Source organism: Mytilus californianus, unplaced genomic scaffold (genome assembly GCF_021869535.1).
Source record: "Mytilus californianus isolate M0D057914Y unplaced genomic scaffold, xbMytCali1.0.p SCAF_3, whole genome shotgun sequence".
Taxonomy (NCBI): Eukaryota; Metazoa; Mollusca; class Bivalvia; order Mytilida; family Mytilidae; genus Mytilus; species Mytilus californianus.
Window position 1 is genome coordinate 27,938,592 of NW_026262679.1, and position 19,242 is coordinate 27,957,833.

Genomic DNA, 19,242 nt, shown 5'->3' on the forward strand with positions numbered 1-19,242 from the left:
TATGATAAAAATCTAGTGTTATGGTTTTAAATCAATTAAATTTTTAATAAGATCTTTATGTAATATTTTGAAAAGAATTAATCATGTATTGCACAAGGTCAACCGGTCCACACTGCACATGTATAAGATTAAGAGTATATATATACACCTTTTAACACGCCATTTTGTTTTCATGACTAGCTATATTCGGATATATGACCCCATATATATATATATACTGGAAAGCCATTAATCAATTTCTGAAGAGGGTTTAAAGGTAAAAGTGCAAGTTTTCCCTATTATAAAGGTGAGTTTTTATCTATTTTTACGGTTGTATTATCTATAAAACACGACAAAAAAGGAATGTTAAAACAGAAGGCAAGAAAACAGAAGGCAAGTTGCACGAAAATAAGCTGAAATCTAGGGTTGAAATTAATCTACTTTCACTTTCATTTTTCCGAAACATGTTTCTTGAAAATTACCTGTGGGAAGTTTCAGTTGCAGTGACACGTGACTCATTTAGAAAATTTTCAATACAGTACCAAAGACTGGGTGCATGGGGGCTGTGCACATTTATTCTACATTCGCAATAACTGTCGGTGGTGCTTTTTTGGACTAACTGATATCTTTAGGGGATAAAATAATGCATGGTATGTTTATATTAGTATTTTGTACACTGTTTAGGATCATTTCCAAACGGTCAAATAATGTTATGAGCAATCGTACAATAGCTTAGACTTGTAAGATCTTTTAGGTTAAAATATTTAAGCAAATTTCAGAGACAAGTGCCTTTGCAAATAAGATATAGATCAAAATTATTAAGATTTTTTTGTTGAATTCAATATTTTGACTGTGAATAAAACATGAAACTAACAGATTTTTTATATATAGCTTCTTTTGTTAAAGGAGCATTAGCAATCAAATTCGTGTTCACCGATTTGACTCAAATTCTCATATTGATTTATAACATACTAAAACGTATAACGTAAGGGTACCCAAATTGCACCTATTTTGACAGTTTTTTCACCTACGTTTTTTTGTGATACAGACAAAGTTTTCCATTCTGTGTTAATTTTGTAGACGTATCCTTATTTACTATATAGTTACACCAATTCAATTTTGAATCCATATTGAATCATACAAGAAAAATGAGTTTGAACCGACCTCCAAACGATCCATTATTCTGTAATGAGGAGTACCCAAATTGCATCCATGCTTAAATTCACATCCTTAAAAATCGACTTACAGATGTTTTGTTTTATTTCTTCGAATATTTAGAACAATTTGACATTAGTCCATGCTTACTATTCATTTTTTAGAAATGGATGCTTGTAACATATTTTATTTGCTCATTTTTAAAAGATGACTTTTTGTGACCGTCGCATGGCTACGTTTCCGTAGATTTGTTGATATATACCGTGAACGTTTTGTGTATATTTAAACATATTTACCTATGTTGAAAGACGTGTATAAATGTCAAATCATGAAAATACAAATTGTTTAACCTCAAAGAAAACTTGTAAGATTTCCGCAGCTTTTTTTAATTTGTTGAATAGGTGCAATTTGGTACTCGGTGCAGTTTGGGTACTGTGACGTTATCTAAATTATAAAAAGTCTAAAATAAACAATTTACAATGCATGGGCTCGATAATATGTATCAGCATTTCGTGTGTATTTTAGTCTAGACGCCATCTAATTAACCATCGAGGTGAACTCCGAAGACTATCGACGGTCATAAAACCCGATGTAAACATAAATATAGATATATTAGATAGATAGCGAACTCGTGCAATTGGATTTTTCTAGGTCTGTTTGATTTCATATTACAGGTTGAAAATATATGTTAACCATCGTTTTTACCTGTATAAGAATGAGTTTTTGTGGATCGATCAATCAAATGGTTTATTTACCCTTGTTTCATTTTCAATGTTGACATTCTTTTCCTTTTAATAACTGAACACACCTAATTCATGCGTAACCCATCTCTAGCTAAGGGGTTAAATTGAAGGTCACATGAATACGGATTCAATGAGGTCGAATTATTCACTTGCAAGTGAATAATTCATCAGCGATGTTTTTTTAGCTTATTTTGATAAAATTGAACCAAACTAGCTGCTAAAAGCGAATTATTATTCCAACATTTCACTTTCATTAATGATTGAGCAAAAAAAAATCATATTTTAATTTTTTTTTTTATATCTCGTAGCTCATGCCCCTTTTAACACCCCTTTTTGTACATATAAACAATTCTATATGGCAAAGCTATTAAAGCGTGTGACGAGCTGGAAATGTTGTAGATACACTTTAGTTCGACCCAATTACGTTAACCACAAATGTCTGGACAGAGGGAACTGATCTCTGGGTGACATATTCTCTTAACAATACTGCTGGCAAAGCACTTACAAAATAGAAACCAGAAAATTACAAAGCATGTAAAGAATCGCAACTAGAGAATTCCAATGCATGTACAGAATCGTAATCAGAAAATTTCAATGCATGTACAGAAGAATCGTTAGCAGAAAATTCCAATGCTTGTACAGAATGGAAATCAAAAAATTCCAATACCTGTACAGAATTGAAACCAAAAAAAAATCCAATTCATGTACAAAATCGGAACCAGAAAATTCCAATTCATGTACAGAATCAAAACCAGAAAGTTTCTATGCATGTACAGAATCAAAACCAGAAAATTCCAAAGCATGTAGAGAATGGTAACCATAAAATTCGGAATAGATTTTTTCCCACCATTAATGATTATTGTTTTGATAATTTCTTGCAAATGACATTAACTGAATGGCAAATGTTTGTTTTTCAGCAGTGTTTTCTTTTAAGAATAATTCTCCAGATTAGTCCAAATAATTTTGACACCTAAGCCAATGATATTTTAATTGACGATGATAAATAAGACTACTACAAGACTAACTGTGTTTAGCAAGTAGTTTTGTTTAGAATAAAGGTGTAAAAGGAGTTCTACTTCTGTTTTAAGGCTCTATTGGTTAGAAAGCCCATTCTTTATATCATTTTTGAGACAATTGCGTACATTCTGCTATTTCAACTGCCAAGGGAAATCTTGGAAAATATGTAGTCCTGATTTTGGTAATAAAATATGTTCTTGTTCTCACTTGTTCTATATACATGAATGGTTGGTATGGTCTGTTTGGTTTGTCCAGTATTTTTTTTTTATTCCTGTTATCCTTTTTATGTATTATGGTTACTTTGTTGTTCTATAGTTCTAGTTGTAGAGTTAAGGTTTTACTTTTTTCTTTTCATTTCATTCCAAAAATAAAGTTGTTGGATTTGTTAAAGTATGACACAAAATAGAAATATCAAAGTGCAGAATTTGCTATTCCTGGTCAAACTTTCTGATCTGATTACAATATAACCAATATGATACATATGCTTATGATAAATCAGAAAGCTTTCCTCTATGATCAGTCTTAACTAAAACTTAAAGAATTCCTCAATGAAATAAAATAAAAAATAGAATAAAAGTAAGCTACAAAATGGAAGCCTTTTTCAAACCCGAAGCAAAGCTCTCTTTTACTTAAATATATGGAAACTTAAAATTCAGAAATTAGTCATTTATTCGTTATATCCAGCGGTCTCTTTTGGGTTTCAAACGAACAAGGCAAGAATGAAAGCGGTGATATAAAAGACTAATATCCTTAAAAAATATTTGAATTCTTTTTACAGAAATGGCGTCGAGTGAGGACAGTGATGACTCGTCTGAAGATGGTCCTGAATACAATCCAATCTTTCAACCACCGCTGATCGAACAGCTGAAGAAAATCCTAGATGAGTACCCGGACGATGGTCAGATTCTAAAGGTAAAAATATTTTGGAAATAAAATAGGACTTATTATTTATTACAAGTAAGGGGTGAGCGGTTCGAAATCATTTATTTCTTTTCTGTAAAAAAAATAATATCTCTCCTTCTGAATGAATAAAAATAGTTCACCTTTATGAGAGTTCAGAAAAATTATGACGCCCTTTTCACACGAAATGTACTTTCTCTTATGGTTGTGGTCTGTTACAGTTCTATCTATTTCCCGACCTGAACGGAGTGATACTTACATGAATACAAAAATGCGAAATTTCAACAAACCTGTGTAGTTATACAGGGTCTCTGTAAGAAACAAAGCAGTGCTATATGGTATAACAGTTTTTTTTAACAATCCAACCTTTTAGAAAATCATGTTCTTAGTTCCTTGAACCGTTCAAAGTCAATTTGCAAATTTCCGTTAAAGTCGCACAATCATTAAACCAAATGAGACATATTACTGCATCAATTGCAAAAAAATTTCTTAAGTATTTCCACTTTTTGCATGACCAAGTAATGAACAGTTTTGTTTTATTTCAATATCATCGAATTTTGTTCGTTTTTAGGAAATCATACAGAACGCTGAGGATGCTGAGGCGTCTCAGATGAAAATCCTGTTCGATGAAAGATCGGTGAATAGTGAAGATGGAACTATTGAAAAGAAGTTCAAAAAATATTTCAAGGTGAATACTAGTATATTGTTTCGATATTATAAATTGTTATCTTAAGACCACCTGAAACTTTTTGATAATTTTATTCTTAATTTTATCTGCACCAAAGTACCTGATAAGGTATAATATAAAAAATATAATGGTTGACGACATTTGACCTGTATGTAATTTTGTTTTTTGAAATTGACATATATCTATTTGGAGGCATTTTTACCTGATTATACGAAACTTTTTGGTGCTTTAACTTATATGATTGTAAACGGAGAGCACAATTGTTATTGAAAATCACATTGTCTCCTCCGGGACTTCGAACCCGTGACTTTTGTGTTACAAATCAAAGAAGTCATTCCATAACTCAGTTGCTCACAGCTGGCGAAGTATTTCCTTTTCAAGGGAAGCAATCTTGTCACACTTTTCCCACCCAAACAATCATCATACCATTATGATTCTCACAACACATACCCTGGCTAGATATCCTCTCTAAACATCGTTGTTTTTTAGTTGGGCGCAACCAGCTAGCAACCGGCGAGTACGATTCTCACATTGTCTCCTCCGAGAATTGAACCCGGGACATTTGTTTTATAAGTTAGCGCTCTTACCGACTGAACGTAAGAATTACTTTCCTAGTTCAACCTCTAATTGCTGGGTAAATATCTCATATTCATGGGAAGCAATTCCGCACAAAATGAGGACATTGTAAACATTTATTTACTAGTGTACGAACATGCTTAACGTGAACATTGATTATACATGTATATAGAATAAAGCCATTTTTGTCCATAAATATTATGTATATATACTTTCATTTATTTTTAGTATTACGTTTTGGCGAGTAATTATATGAAACTTTGACGAACATGGTTGACTGTGTTACAATAAAGTACAAAATGTATTTATATGTAGAGAGAAAAAAAAACACATAACAGAAGGTACATGTAATAGGAAAATGTGAGAGAGAAAAAAGCAAATGATAGTTCCTAATGAAATGTACATTATTAATTGATAGGTATCATAAAATTGTTTAGAAATTTCATCTGGTTGTTCACCTTTGTGTCGTCTGTGATATACTTATAAAAAAAGTATATTTAGAAACATAAAACAAGACATGTGCTAGTTAAATTCTACCAATGTAAGGACGTCTCCAACGATTGATGTAGCAAATAAAGAATCCTTAAGTAAGGATTGATTGTAGTTTTTCCTTTTCCATAACGGCAAGTTGCGTCAATTTTTCCAAATAAATTTCCAAAGACATACTGGTTTTTAGTGATTCCTCCTTCCCTGACGAGAAAAAGAAAAACACTTCTGTCATTGAATGAGAAATCACCCCTACCTACACCCTTAATCGCCTATTTAGATATATTAGTCAAATGCGTTTTGTTAAAATATACTTTTTCACTTTTTTGGTCTTTTGGAAAATGTTGTTTGTGCTGTATTTAGACCCCTCTAACAAGAAATTTGTTTTGCATGCACACGTATAAAAATTGCGGTTTTTATCCAACGCAATCATAGGTTTGAACGTTGTTTTCAATTAAGACTTGTTTATATTTTTTCGTTTGGGCTTGTATTATATTTGCCTTCGGGTTTATATGATCCGTTCATCCTATTTTGACTCCTAAAAATTCAAGAGTCTATCCTAAATTGAGGTAAATTGTATGGCTTTCCAAATACCGTTTCGATTCCTAACATCACTGAAGAGACATTAATTGTCGAAATCCGGATATGGTGTACAAAAACCTTTGCACCTTTTGTTTGCGGTATATCATCTTTTCCGCAAGTTTATTGTTTTCTGTTTAGTTTTAAATTTTTAATTAAGAGCCATTTATTACATCGGTGATCCGTTTATTTGGCAATCGCCAGTGGCAGTCAGCAGGGTTTAAGAACATTTGTTGTTCGACCTGTTAGTCAAATGCGTTTTGTTAAAATATACTTTTTCACTTTTTTGGTCTTTTGGAAAATGTTGTTTGTGCTGTATTTAGACCCCTCTAACAAGAAATTTGTTTTGCATGCACACGTATAAAAATTGCGGTTTTTATCCAACGCAATCATAGGTTTGAACGTTGTTTTCAATTTAGACTTGTATATATATAATTGAAAAAAATAAATACCAGTATATTATTAAAACAATGGAAACATTAATTATATGGAAAATTGCATTGTTAGCGCTCTCATTTGTACAATTCTTGCCAGATTTTTATAAAACTTATATCATAGGTTTATATCAGTAATGTCTTGGACAAGTTCGAAAATCAGTGCCGATCATATATTTTTAAAAGAGTTTTGCTCCTTGGAAATATTAATTATATGAAAAATTACATTGTTAGCGCTCTCATTTGTACAATTCTTGCCAGATTTTTATGAAATTTATATCATAGGTTAATATTAGCAATGTCTTGGACGAGTTCGAAAATCAGTGCCGATCGATTATTTTTAGAAGAGTTATATCCCTTGGAAACATTAATTATATGAAAAATTGCATTTGTTAGCGCTCTCGTGTGTACACTTCTTCCCAGAATTTTATGAAACTTATATCAGGTTTATATAAGTAATGTCTTTGTTGAGATCGAAAATCAGTGCTGATCAATTATTTTTAAAAGAGTTATGCCCCTTGGAAATATTAATTATCTGAAAACTGCCTTGTGAGCGCTCTAATGTGTACAATTTTTGCCAGATTTAAATGAAATTTATATTATAGGTTTATATCATTAGTGTCTTTTACACTTTCGAAAATCATTGCAGATCAATTTTTTTAAAAACAGTTATGCCCCTTGGAGATATTGATTCTATGGAAATTGCATTGCTAGTGCTCTCATAAGTGCAATTCTTGCCAGATTTTTATGAAACTTGTATCATAGGTTTATATCAACAATGTCTTTGACGAGTTCGAAAATCAGTGCCGATCAATAATTTATGAAAGAGTTATGCCCCTTGGAAACATTAAATATATGGAAAATTGCATTGTAAGCGCTCTCATGTGTACAATTCTTGCCAGAATTTTATGAAACTTAAATCATAGGTTTATATTAGGAATGTCTTTGACAATTCCGAAAATCAGTGACGATCAATAATTTATGAAAGAGTTATGCCCCTTGGAAATATTAAATATTATTGAAAATTGCCCTATGAGGGCTCTAATGTGTACAATTCTTCACAGATTTTTATGAAATTTTAATTATAGGTTTATATCATCAATGTCTTTGACACTTTCGAAAATGGTCCAAGGACACAGTTATCGTCCTTTGGTTTTCGTTGTCTACAAATATAGTCCCTAGTGTGAACAGTGTATAACTTGCATTTTTTTTTTAAACACTTTCCCAATTTATTTCTTGATATTTTATGCATGAAATATTAAGTAAGGGGATGAAATTACATGTTAAAAAAATTTGGGTGCTGAATCTTTATGTTAAGTAGTGATTTGGTCCAGTTAAAAAAGGTCAAAAATTAGAATGTCTGAAGCTGTCAAACTGAATTTTAGCCCCCCTTAACACAGAACTGTCAATATTTTAAGTTAGAGCTGGTAGAAGTTTCTATAATTTTGATATTATTTGTATCAATAGTAGCACACTACACTGTAAAAATCTTTTTGAGATAGAGCAGGTGCGATTTTTTTAATTTGAATTTATTGTCTAAAAGAAATGCACTACGAAATAACTGTGTTCTCGGGCCTAAGAGATGAATTCCGTAAATGTAGATTCTGTACTTTGGCAACTTTCCTGAATGGTTTGCTGGTTTCAATTTGTCAAATTCAATAAAAGTAAAGGATTTACATCTTTGTTTGACAGAAATTCTGTTAAAATGTCCCATTTTGGCATTATACGGCTAAAATAAGCATTTTAAAGCAGTTTCCATTTTATGCATAAGAGCCATGCTGACTTTCTATCTGACAGCTTTTTATGTTCCTGATATTTGTGTTTCTATGCTTAAATCAAATTTAATTAACCATTTGTGAACTCGAAATCTAGAAAAAAGTAGATTATCACAGAAAAAATGTGCAGAATATTTGTATTTATGTCCCTGGTTAAACGGCCTGTTTGATGTATGTGAAATGTGAAGAGCTTTGTACATAAAATCTGTAGTCCATCACAAATATTTCACTAAATCTGTAAAAAAAGCACTTTACAATGATCAGTTCACCCTATTCATTTCATATGCTACCATAATTTTCTTCTTTAGGATAGTAAGTGGTTCAAATATATGCCAAATGAGACTAAAACTACATGCAAGTTTTCCATTGAAAAGTGAAAAACTGGTCATCAGACCATACTGTCTGCCAAAAAAATTTAAATTCAAGAGTCCTTTTGCAATTAGACTTCTTGTATCATGACATCTTAGCATAGAAATGAGCAAAAAGTAACAAATTTCAATTTCTTATAGCCTCTGTGTGCATTTTTATATGTAAATATGGGCTACGGCCTAAATCGTCTCTAAATAATTCTCAGTCTTACATGGCCTTAGACCATTTTATACTCATGTGGTATGCTTTTTGTAACTTTTCTTTACATTTAAAGTACATTTAATATATATGGAAGAATAATGTATGGTTAAAAAACTTCAAAAACTTCAAATTGGTTGAAAAAAATGCATGTTTATGTAAGGCTTCCCTTAATTCGAAAATCTCTATTTTCAGGCATGGCTCATATAAATTTGACTTTTGAATAACTGTAATAAATCTGATAAATCAAATGAGTGTTCCGTTGCTTTTAATACTTATTATATTAAATTCAAGAGTATTTAAAAAGCAAATTTTTGCAGTATTTAAATTTTTTAGGCCAAAATCTTGACAGTTGAAAATATTTGATTTAAACATCAAAAATAAACATCCAAATTTCAATATTAAAATGGCCCTAGTTTCTATAATATATATCCTATGGCCATGAAACTTGGCCAACTATCTTATAATTGCCTAAGCTTAGGTCATGCAAAGTTTTAATAAAATTGGACAAGTCTTTCTATCCTATTAGGTCCAAGGACACAGTTATCGTCCTTTGGTTTTCGTTGTCTACAAATATAGTCCCTAGTGTGAACAGTGTATAACTTGCATTTTTTTTTTAAACACTTTCCCAATTTATTTCTTGATATTTTATGCATGAAATATTAAGTAAGGGGATGAAATTACATGTTAAAAAAATTTGGGTGCTGAATCTTTATGTTAAGTAGTGATTTGGTCCAGTTAAAAAAGGTCAAAATTTAGAATGTCTGAAGCTGTCAAACTGAATTTTAGCCCCCCTTAACACAGAACTGTCAATATTTTAAGTTAGAGCTGGTAGAAGTTTCTATAATTTTGATATTATTTGTATCAATAGTAGCACACTACACTGTAAAAATCTTTTTGAGATAGAGCAGGTGCGATTTTTTTAATTTGAATTTATTGTCTAAAAGAAATGCACTACGAAATAACTGTGTTCTCGGGCCTAAGAGATGAATTCCGTAAATGTAGATTCTGTACTTTGGCAACTTTCCTGAATGGTTTGCTGGTTTCAATTTGTCAAATTCAATAAAAGTAAAGGATTTACATCTTTGTTTGACAGAAATTCTGTTAAAATGTCCCATTTTGGCATTATACGGCTAAAATAAGCATTTTAAAGCAGTTTCCATTTTATGCATAAGAGCCATGCTGACTTTCTATCTGACAGCTTTTTATGTTCCTGATATTTGTGTTTCTATGCTTAAATCAAATTTAATTAACCATTTGTGAACTCGAAATCTAGAAAAAAGTAGATTATCACAGAAAAAATGTGCAGAATATTTGTATTTATGTCCCTGGTTAAACGGCCTGTTTGATGTATGTGAAATGTGAAGAGCTTTGTACATAAAATCTGTAGTCCATCACAAATATTTCACTAAATCTGTAAAAAAAGCACTTTACAATGATCAGTTCACCCTATTCATTTCATATGCTACCATAATTTTCTTCTTTAGGATAGTAAGTGGTTCAAATATATGCCAAATGAGACTAAAACTACATGCAAGTTTTCCATTGAAAAGTGAAAAACTGGTCATCAGACCATACTGTCTGCCAAAAAAATTTAAATTCAAGAGTCCTTTTGCAATTAGACTTCTTGTATCATGACATCTTAGCATAGAAATGAGCAAAAAGTAACAAATTTCAATTTCTTATAGCCTCTGTGTGCATTTTTATATGTAAATATGGGCTACGGCCTAAATCGTCTCTAAATAATTCTCAGTCTTACATGGCCTTAGACCATTTTATACTCATGTGGTATGCTTTTTGTAACTTTTCTTTACATTTAAAGTACATTTAATATATATGGAAGAATAATGTATGGTTAAAAAACTTCAAAAACTTCAAATTGGTTGAAAAAAATGCATGTTTATGTAAGGCTTCCCTTAATTCGAAAATCTCTATTTTCAGGCATGGCTCATATAAATTTGACTTTTGAATAACTGTAATAAATCTGATAAATCAAATGAGTGTTCCGTTGCTTTTAATACTTATTATATTAAATTCAAGAGTATTTAAAAAGCAAATTTTTGCAGTATTTAAATTTTTTAGGCCAAAATCTTGACAGTTGAAAATATTTGATTTAAACATCAAAAATAAACATCCAAATTTCAATATTAAAATGGCCCTAGTTTCTATAATATATATCCTATGGCCATGAAACTTGGCCAACTATCTTATAATTGCCTAAGCTTAGGTCATGCAAAGTTTTAATAAAATTGGACAAGTCTTTCTATCCTATTAGGTCCAAGGACACAGTTATCGTCCTTTGGTTTTCGTTGTCTACAAATATAGTCCCTAGTGTGAACAGTGTATAACTTGCATTTTTTTTTTAAACACTTTCCCAATTTATTTCTTGATATTTTATGCATGAAATATTAAGTAAGGGGATGAAATTACATGTTAAAAAAATTTGGGTGCTGAATCTTTATGTTAAGTAGTGATTTGGTCCAGTTAAAAAAGGTCAAAAATTAGAATGTCTGAAGCTGTCAAACTGAATTTTAGCCCCCCTTAACACAGAACTGTCAATATTTTAAGTTAGAGCTGGTAGAAGTTTCTATAATTTTGATATTATTTGTATCAATAGTAGCACACTACACTGTAAAAATCTTTTTGAGATAGAGCAGGTGCGATTTTTTTAATTTGAATTTATTGTCTAAAAGAAATGCACTACGAAATAACTGTGTTCTCGGGCCTAAGAGATGAATTCCGTAAATGTAGATTCTGTACTTTGGCAACTTTCCTGAATGGTTTGCTGGTTTCAATTTGTCAAATTCAATAAAAGTAAAGGATTTACATCTTTGTTTGACAGAAATTCTGTTAAAATGTCCCATTTTGGCATTATACGGCTAAAATAAGCATTTTAAAGCAGTTTCCATTTTATGCATAAGAGCCATGCTGACTTTCTATCTGACAGCTTTTTATGTTCCTGATATTTGTGTTTCTATGCTTAAATCAAATTTAATTAACCATTTGTGAACTCGAAATCTAGAAAAAAGTAGATTATCACAGAAAAAATGTGCAGAATATTTGTATTTATGTCCCTGGTTAAACGGCCTGTTTGATGTATGTGAAATGTGAAGAGCTTTGTACATAAAATCTGTAGTCCATCACAAATATTTCACTAAATCTGTAAAAAAAGCACTTTACAATGATCAGTTCACCCTATTCATTTCATATGCTACCATAATTTTCTTCTTTAGGATAGTAAGTGGTTCAAATATATGCCAAATGAGACTAAAACTACATGCAAGTTTTCCATTGAAAAGTGAAAAACTGGTCATCAGACCATACTGTCTGCCAAAAAAATTTAAATTCAAGAGTCCTTTTGCAATTAGACTTCTTGTATCATGACATCTTAGCATAGAAATGAGCAAAAAGTAACAAATTTCAATTTCTTATAGCCTCTGTGTGCATTTTTATATGTAAATATGGGCTACGGCCTAAATCGTCTCTAAATAATTCTCAGTCTTACATGGCCTTAGACCATTTTATACTCATGTGGTATGCTTTTTGTAACTTTTCTTTACATTTAAAGTACATTTAATATATATGGAAGAATAATGTATGGTTAAAAAACTTCAAAAACTTCAAATTGGTTGAAAAAAATGCATGTTTATGTAAGGCTTCCCTTAATTCGAAAATCTCTATTTTCAGGCATGGCTCATATAAATTTGACTTTTGAATAACTGTAATAAATCTGATAAATCAAATGAGTGTTCCGTTGCTTTTAATACTTATTATATTAAATTCAAGAGTATTTAAAAAGCAAATTTTTGCAGTATTTAAATTTTTTAGGCCAAAATCTTGACAGTTGAAAATATTTGATTTAAACATCAAAAATAAACATCCAAATTTCAATATTAAAATGGCCCTAGTTTCTATAATATATATCCTATGGCCATGAAACTTGGCCAACTATCTTATAATTGCCTAAGCTTAGGTCATGCAAAGTTTTAATAAAATTGGACAAGTCTTTCTATCCTATTAGGTCCAAGGACACAGTTATCGTCCTTTGGTTTTCGTTGTCTACAAATATAGTCCCTAGTGTGAACAGTGTATAACTTGCATTTTTTTTTTAAACACTTTCCCAATTTATTTCTTGATATTTTATGCATGAAATATTAAGTAAGGGGATGAAATTACATGTTAAAAAAATTTGGGTGCTGAATCTTTATGTTAAGTAGTGATTTGGTCCAGTTAAAAAAGGTCAAAATTTAGAATGTCTGAAGCTGTCAAACTGAATTTTAGCCCCCCTTAACACAGAACTGTCAATATTTTAAGTTAGAGCTGGTAGAAGTTTCTATAATTTTGATATTATTTGTATCAATAGTAGCACACTACACTGTAAAAATCTTTTTGAGATAGAGCAGGTGCGATTTTTTTAATTTGAATTTATTGTCTAAAAGAAATGCACTACGAAATAACTGTGTTCTCGGGCCTAAGAGATGAATTCCGTAAATGTAGATTCTGTACTTTGGCAACTTTCCTGAATGGTTTGCTGGTTTCAATTTGTCAAATTCAATAAAAGTAAAGGATTTACATCTTTGTTTGACAGAAATTCTGTTAAAATGTCCCATTTTGGCATTATACGGCTAAAATAAGCATTTTAAAGCAGTTTCCATTTTATGCATAAGAGCCATGCTGACTTTCTATCTGACAGCTTTTTATGTTCCTGATATTTGTGTTTCTATGCTTAAATCAAATTTAATTAACCATTTGTGAACTCGAAATCTAGAAAAAAGTAGATTATCACAGAAAAAATGTGCAGAATATTTGTATTTATGTCCCTGGTTAAACGGCCTGTTTGATGTATGTGAAATGTGAAGAGCTTTGTACATAAAATCTGTAGTCCATCACAAATATTTCACTAAATCTGTAAAAAAAGCACTTTACAATGATCAGTTCACCCTATTCATTTCATATGCTACCATAATTTTCTTCTTTAGGATAGTAAGTGGTTCAAATATATGCCAAATGAGACTAAAACTACATGCAAGTTTTCCATTGAAAAGTGAAAAACTGGTCATCAGACCATACTGTCTGCCAAAAAAATTTAAATTCAAGAGTCCTTTTGCAATTAGACTTCTTGTATCATGACATCTTAGCATAGAAATGAGCAAAAAGTAACAAATTTCAATTTCTTATAGCCTCTGTGTGCATTTTTATATGTAAATATGGGCTACGGCCTAAATCGTCTCTAAATAATTCTCAGTCTTACATGGCCTTAGACCATTTTATACTCATGTGGTATGCTTTTTGTAACTTTTCTTTACATTTAAAGTACATTTAATATATATGGAAGAATAATGTATGGTTAAAAAACTTCAAAAACTTCAAATTGGTTGAAAAAAATGCATGTTTATGTAAGGCTTCCCTTAATTCGAAAATCTCTATTTTCAGGCATGGCTCATATAAATTTGACTTTTGAATAACTGTAATAAATCTGATAAATCAAATGAGTGTTCCGTTGCTTTTAATACTTATTATATTAAATTCAAGAGTATTTAAAAAGCAAATTTTTGCAGTATTTAAATTTTTTAGGCCAAAATCTTGACAGTTGAAAATATTTGATTTAAACATCAAAAATAAACATCCAAATTTCAATATTAAAATGGCCCTAGTTTCTATAATATATATCCTATGGCCATGAAACTTGGCCAACTATCTTATAATTGCCTAAGCTTAGGTCATGCAAAGTTTTAATAAAATTGGACAAGTCTTTCTATCCTATTAGGTCCAAGGACACAGTTATCGTCCTTTGGTTTTCGTTGTCTACAAATATAGTCCCTAGTGTGAACAGTGTATAACTTGCATTTTTTTTTTAAACACTTTCCCAATTTATTTCTTGATATTTTATGCATGAAATATTAAGTAAGGGGATGAAATTACATGTTAAAAAAATTTGGGTGCTGAATCTTTATGTTAAGTAGTGATTTGGTCCAGTTAAAAAAGGTCAAAAATTAGAATGTCTGAAGCTGTCAAACTGAATTTTAGCCCCCCTTAACACAGAACTGTCAATATTTTAAGTTAGAGCTGGTAGAAGTTTCTATAATTTTGATATTATTTGTATCAATAGTAGTACACTACACTGTAAAAATCTTTTTGAGATAGAGCAGGTGCGATTTTTTTAATTTGAATTTATTGTCTAAAAGAAATGCACTACGAAATAACTGTGTTCTCGGGCCAAATAAGTGCTGATCAAATATTTCTAACAAGTTATGCCCCTTGGAAATATTAATTATAATGGAAATCATATTGCATTGCTCTGAAGCCTTCATTTCTCTAAGATATTAATTAAAAGTTTTAAAGAACAAACAAAAAATGTGCTTTTTGTAGTTATTGCCCTTGTACCTTGGATAGATGAAATATATGCAACGCGGGGGACATTGGAACTCTGTTCTTTTATTGTTTTTAGTCCCCTACCGACGAAGTCGAAGGGAACTTTAGGTTTGCACTCCGTCCGTCTGTCCTTCCGTCAGTCCGGCAAATCAGTTTTCCACACTTTTTTTCTTCATGCTTGAAGATATTGATTTGTTATTTGGTGTATTGTTTTATCATGACAAGTTACAATCAAGTTCGAATTTTGTTCCGGTCTGATGATTTTGTGCAGAGTTATGGTCCTTGAAATTAGAAAATTCACTTAAATAATCAGTTTTCAACACTTTTTTTTTCGTCATGCTTGAAGATATTAACTTGATATTTGTTATATAGTTTACACCATGACAAGTTATAATTCACATTAGAATTTTGTTCCAATACAATGAATTTTTAACCGGTAGTGGACTATGTATTGCAATGCAATACTCACAGAATCAGTGGCGGATCCAGAAATTTTCATAAGTGGGGGCACACTGACTGCCTAAGAGGGGGCCCGCTCCGGTCATGCTTTAGTGATTCTCTATATAATCAACCAAATTTTTCCCAGAAAAGGGGGGCCCGGGCTCCCTGGCCCCCCCCTCTAAATCCGCCTCTGAGAATGCTTGTTGATTCTGACTTAATCAACAATAATATCAAGCGAGTTCGCTAGGGAGAGCTGATATTCGAGCTGATGAAGTCAATATCAAAAAATGAAATGCCAATATTTGTTCACCTGGTCAAAAGGGCCAGTTTGACCTTTCTCCGTGACTTGGCGTCCGTCGTCTGTCGTCGTCGTCCGGCGTCCGGTGTCCATTAACTTTTACAAAAATCTTCTCCTCAAAAATACTGGTCCAATTGGAACCTTACTTGATCCACAGTCATCATTTGGGTATCGTATACAAAATTGTCTCGACTGGCAACGAAAATGGCCGAATTGGCTAAAAATACAACTTGGGGATAAAATACAAGTCTGGTCTATTACCTTGAAAGCCGCTATAGATAGAGGAAATCTGATGGGGGAGCAGAAATTTTTAGAATGTTGAGATCTACCTACTGTCCATTCAAATCAAAACTGTCAGACGACTTCTTATATATACAATTTATATAAGGTAGACTAAAACTTGTGATCAAGTATGTTTTAGATGTAACTGGTGAAAGCTTAATTATCATTTGGATTGGAACTCAAGTCAATAATATATAAAAAATTAAATTAGCCTGGATATATATATTAAAAAAATGGAATATGATGCGAGATGACATATCCTGTATTTTTATACGCCCGTTTACGGAACGTATTATGGTATACCGTTGTACGTCCGTCTGTCCGTCCGTCCGTCGTCAAAATGTCGGACAATAACTCAAAAACGCTTTGACCAGTTTGTATTAAATTTTGCTGAATTGTTTATATCTATTGACGTGAGCATCCTTTCGATTTTTATAAATTTCTGCTTTTACGTTTCCGAGTTGTGGGGTTGTATTCATTAAAAAAGGGGGGATTTCCCAGTTTATGGACAATAACTCAAAAACGCTTTGAGCAGTTTTCATGAAACTTTGCTGAATAGTTTATATCTATTGACGTGACTTCCCTTTCGATTTTTATAAATTTAAGATTTTAAGTTTCTGAGTTATGGGGTTGTATTCATTAAAAAAGGGGGGATTTCCCACTTTTGGGACAATAACTCAAAAACGCTTTGATCAGTTTTCATGAAACTTTGCTGATTATTTTCATAAATTTCTAATATGACATTGAGAATTAATTGAACTTTATTTGTTTATAGTCTGACAACAGATTTACTAAGTATTGCACAACAGCAAGAAATCTTTAATTGAACATAAATTCAATTCATATAACCAATTTCAAGTTCTTTGAATACATTTATTCAGAAACCTATAATATGTCAAATATTTAATTACAATCCAAATTCAGACCTGAATCAAACTTGAATATTGTGTCCATTTTTGCCCCAACTGTTCAGGGTTGGACCTCTGCGGGCGTATCTAGCTGCGCTCAGCGAAGCAGTTTATTGTTTTATGCATTTTAAGGACAAAGCAGTCGACACAAACACGCCTGAATGTGAAAAGATGTCACCCGACTTGCTCTTTACGATAGAATTAAAGCACATTTGCAGGATTGTAATCCAAATTGTTGATGCCAGGGTCAGAGATGCTTTTAAATGAAAAATTGTTAGATTTCCGTAATTTTTTCCCCATTGAAATCTTGTATATGCATCATATAAAATGCTAAAAATATACACCTGCATTAATTTTTTAAAGACCATGGAAACAAGTGTAAACAATTCATTCATTTTACCAACTTTCCCATTTTCACCTTCTATAACAAAGAGTTCCGTTTCTCTTGTTTAAATTGAATTGATATCCCCTGATAAGTGATGACCAAATCTGGTATAGTACACTTACGCCCCCCGCACCCCACCTCCGCCCCCCGCACCCCACCTCCGCCCCCCAAAAACATTTTATAGAGAGAGAAGATTTTTGAAATTTTATACAATCAGACAAATGTTTTTATTTCAGTACCGAAGCATTTTGTGTATATAAAAATGGTAATATAAGTGTCCAGCCTTTAAATATAACAATGCCAATTTTACAGGGTCCAGCCTTGTGTGTATATAACAATGCCAATTTTACAAAGGAGGACTGGGATGGAATACAGATGATTAACAGTAGTGTGAAAGAATTTGATCCTGTTAAGATTGGACGGTTTGGACTTGGATTCAAGTCAGTGTTCCACATAACAGGTAAGAATAAATAATTCTTTTTTTAATTTAGACTCTATTGCGTTGTCCAAATAACAAGTCAGAAAAAAATAATTCCTTTCAATTTGGACTCTATTAAGGTTAATTATATAACAGGTGAGAATAGAATAATTCCTGTCAAATTGGACTCTATTAAGTGTTCCAAATAGCAGGTGAAAATAAATAATTCCTTTCAATTTGTGCTGTATTGAGTGTTCTAGCTAAATTATCATTTGGATTGGGACTCAAGTCAGTTCTCCAATGAATAGGATGGTAGCGATTTCAACACAGACAGAAAATTAAGGGGCTTCGGTAAATTCAGGTTTTTATTTTACAGAAAGTGGAATTTTCGTGAAATCTACGACTACAATTTAAATTTCTGTTTCAGATAACACATGCAAGCCTCATGTCTTAAATCTGAACTCTCTATGTCTTGAATGGAGAAATGTCGTATCACACTTTGTGCAGTGATCTAATCTATATTCATACATCAGATGATATATATATTAATAAATTCAATTTGTGATTAATTTAATTTTTGGTATGTTTGTTGTTACTTTTGTTTTAAGAATTGAATGCTTCTTTTTGTAAATTTATTGGGGTGTAAAAGCGTTGACCGAAGTACATTTTAAAAATGTGCGCACGGTCAACGCTTTAACAACCCTATAAAGTTACTAAAAGAAGCATTCAATACTTATAATTAACATTTTTTGCAAATATCATGAAAACATGATTTCTATCAAGTTTTTTTCTTTTATTAATCTGTGCACTTTATTATACCCCACGCAACGAGTTGCGGAGGGTATAATGTTTTTGACCGGTCCGTCCGTCTGTCCTTCCGTCCGTCAGTCCTGTTTCTTGTCATCGCAACTCCTCTCAAACCACACAACAGAATTTCACAAAACCTTTTTAGATAATAAGGACATACTATGTAGTTGTGCATATCGACAGGAAATTACGATTCAATTCTTTTTCTAGGAGTTACGCCCCTTTGAACTTATTTACTTTAATGTACTACTGCAACAGTTTGTCATCGCAACTCCTCTCAAACCACACAACAGAATTTCATGAAACCTTTTCAGATAATAAGGACATACTACGTAGATCTGCATATCGACAGGAAATTACGATTCAATTTTTTTTCCAGGAGTTACGCCCCTTTGAACTTAGTTGCCCAATATACTACTGCAACCTTTTGTC

The 19,242-nt window shown here is 31.7% G+C and overlaps 1 protein-coding gene across 2 annotated transcripts in view; it reads left to right on the plus strand.

Annotated features, from left to right (window-relative positions):
* The first annotated feature begins 236 nt into the window (after positions 1-236).
* LOC127734284 (sacsin-like) overlaps positions 237-19,242 on the plus strand; it is a 50,583-nt gene continuing 31,577 nt past the window's right edge. The window contains exons 1-4 of one of the 2 annotated variants that reach the window (XM_052244108.1): positions 237-286; positions 3,673-3,806; positions 4,366-4,482; positions 17,898-18,045. In XM_052244108.1, coding sequence (XP_052100068.1) covers positions 3,675-3,806; positions 4,366-4,482; positions 17,898-18,045 — 397 coding nt within the window. In that variant the 5' untranslated portion in view covers positions 237-286; positions 3,673-3,674. Of the gene's footprint in view, positions 287-521; positions 630-3,672; positions 3,807-4,365; positions 4,483-17,897; positions 18,046-19,242 lie in introns of those variants that run through there. The other variant, XM_052244107.1, reaches the window with a different exon arrangement.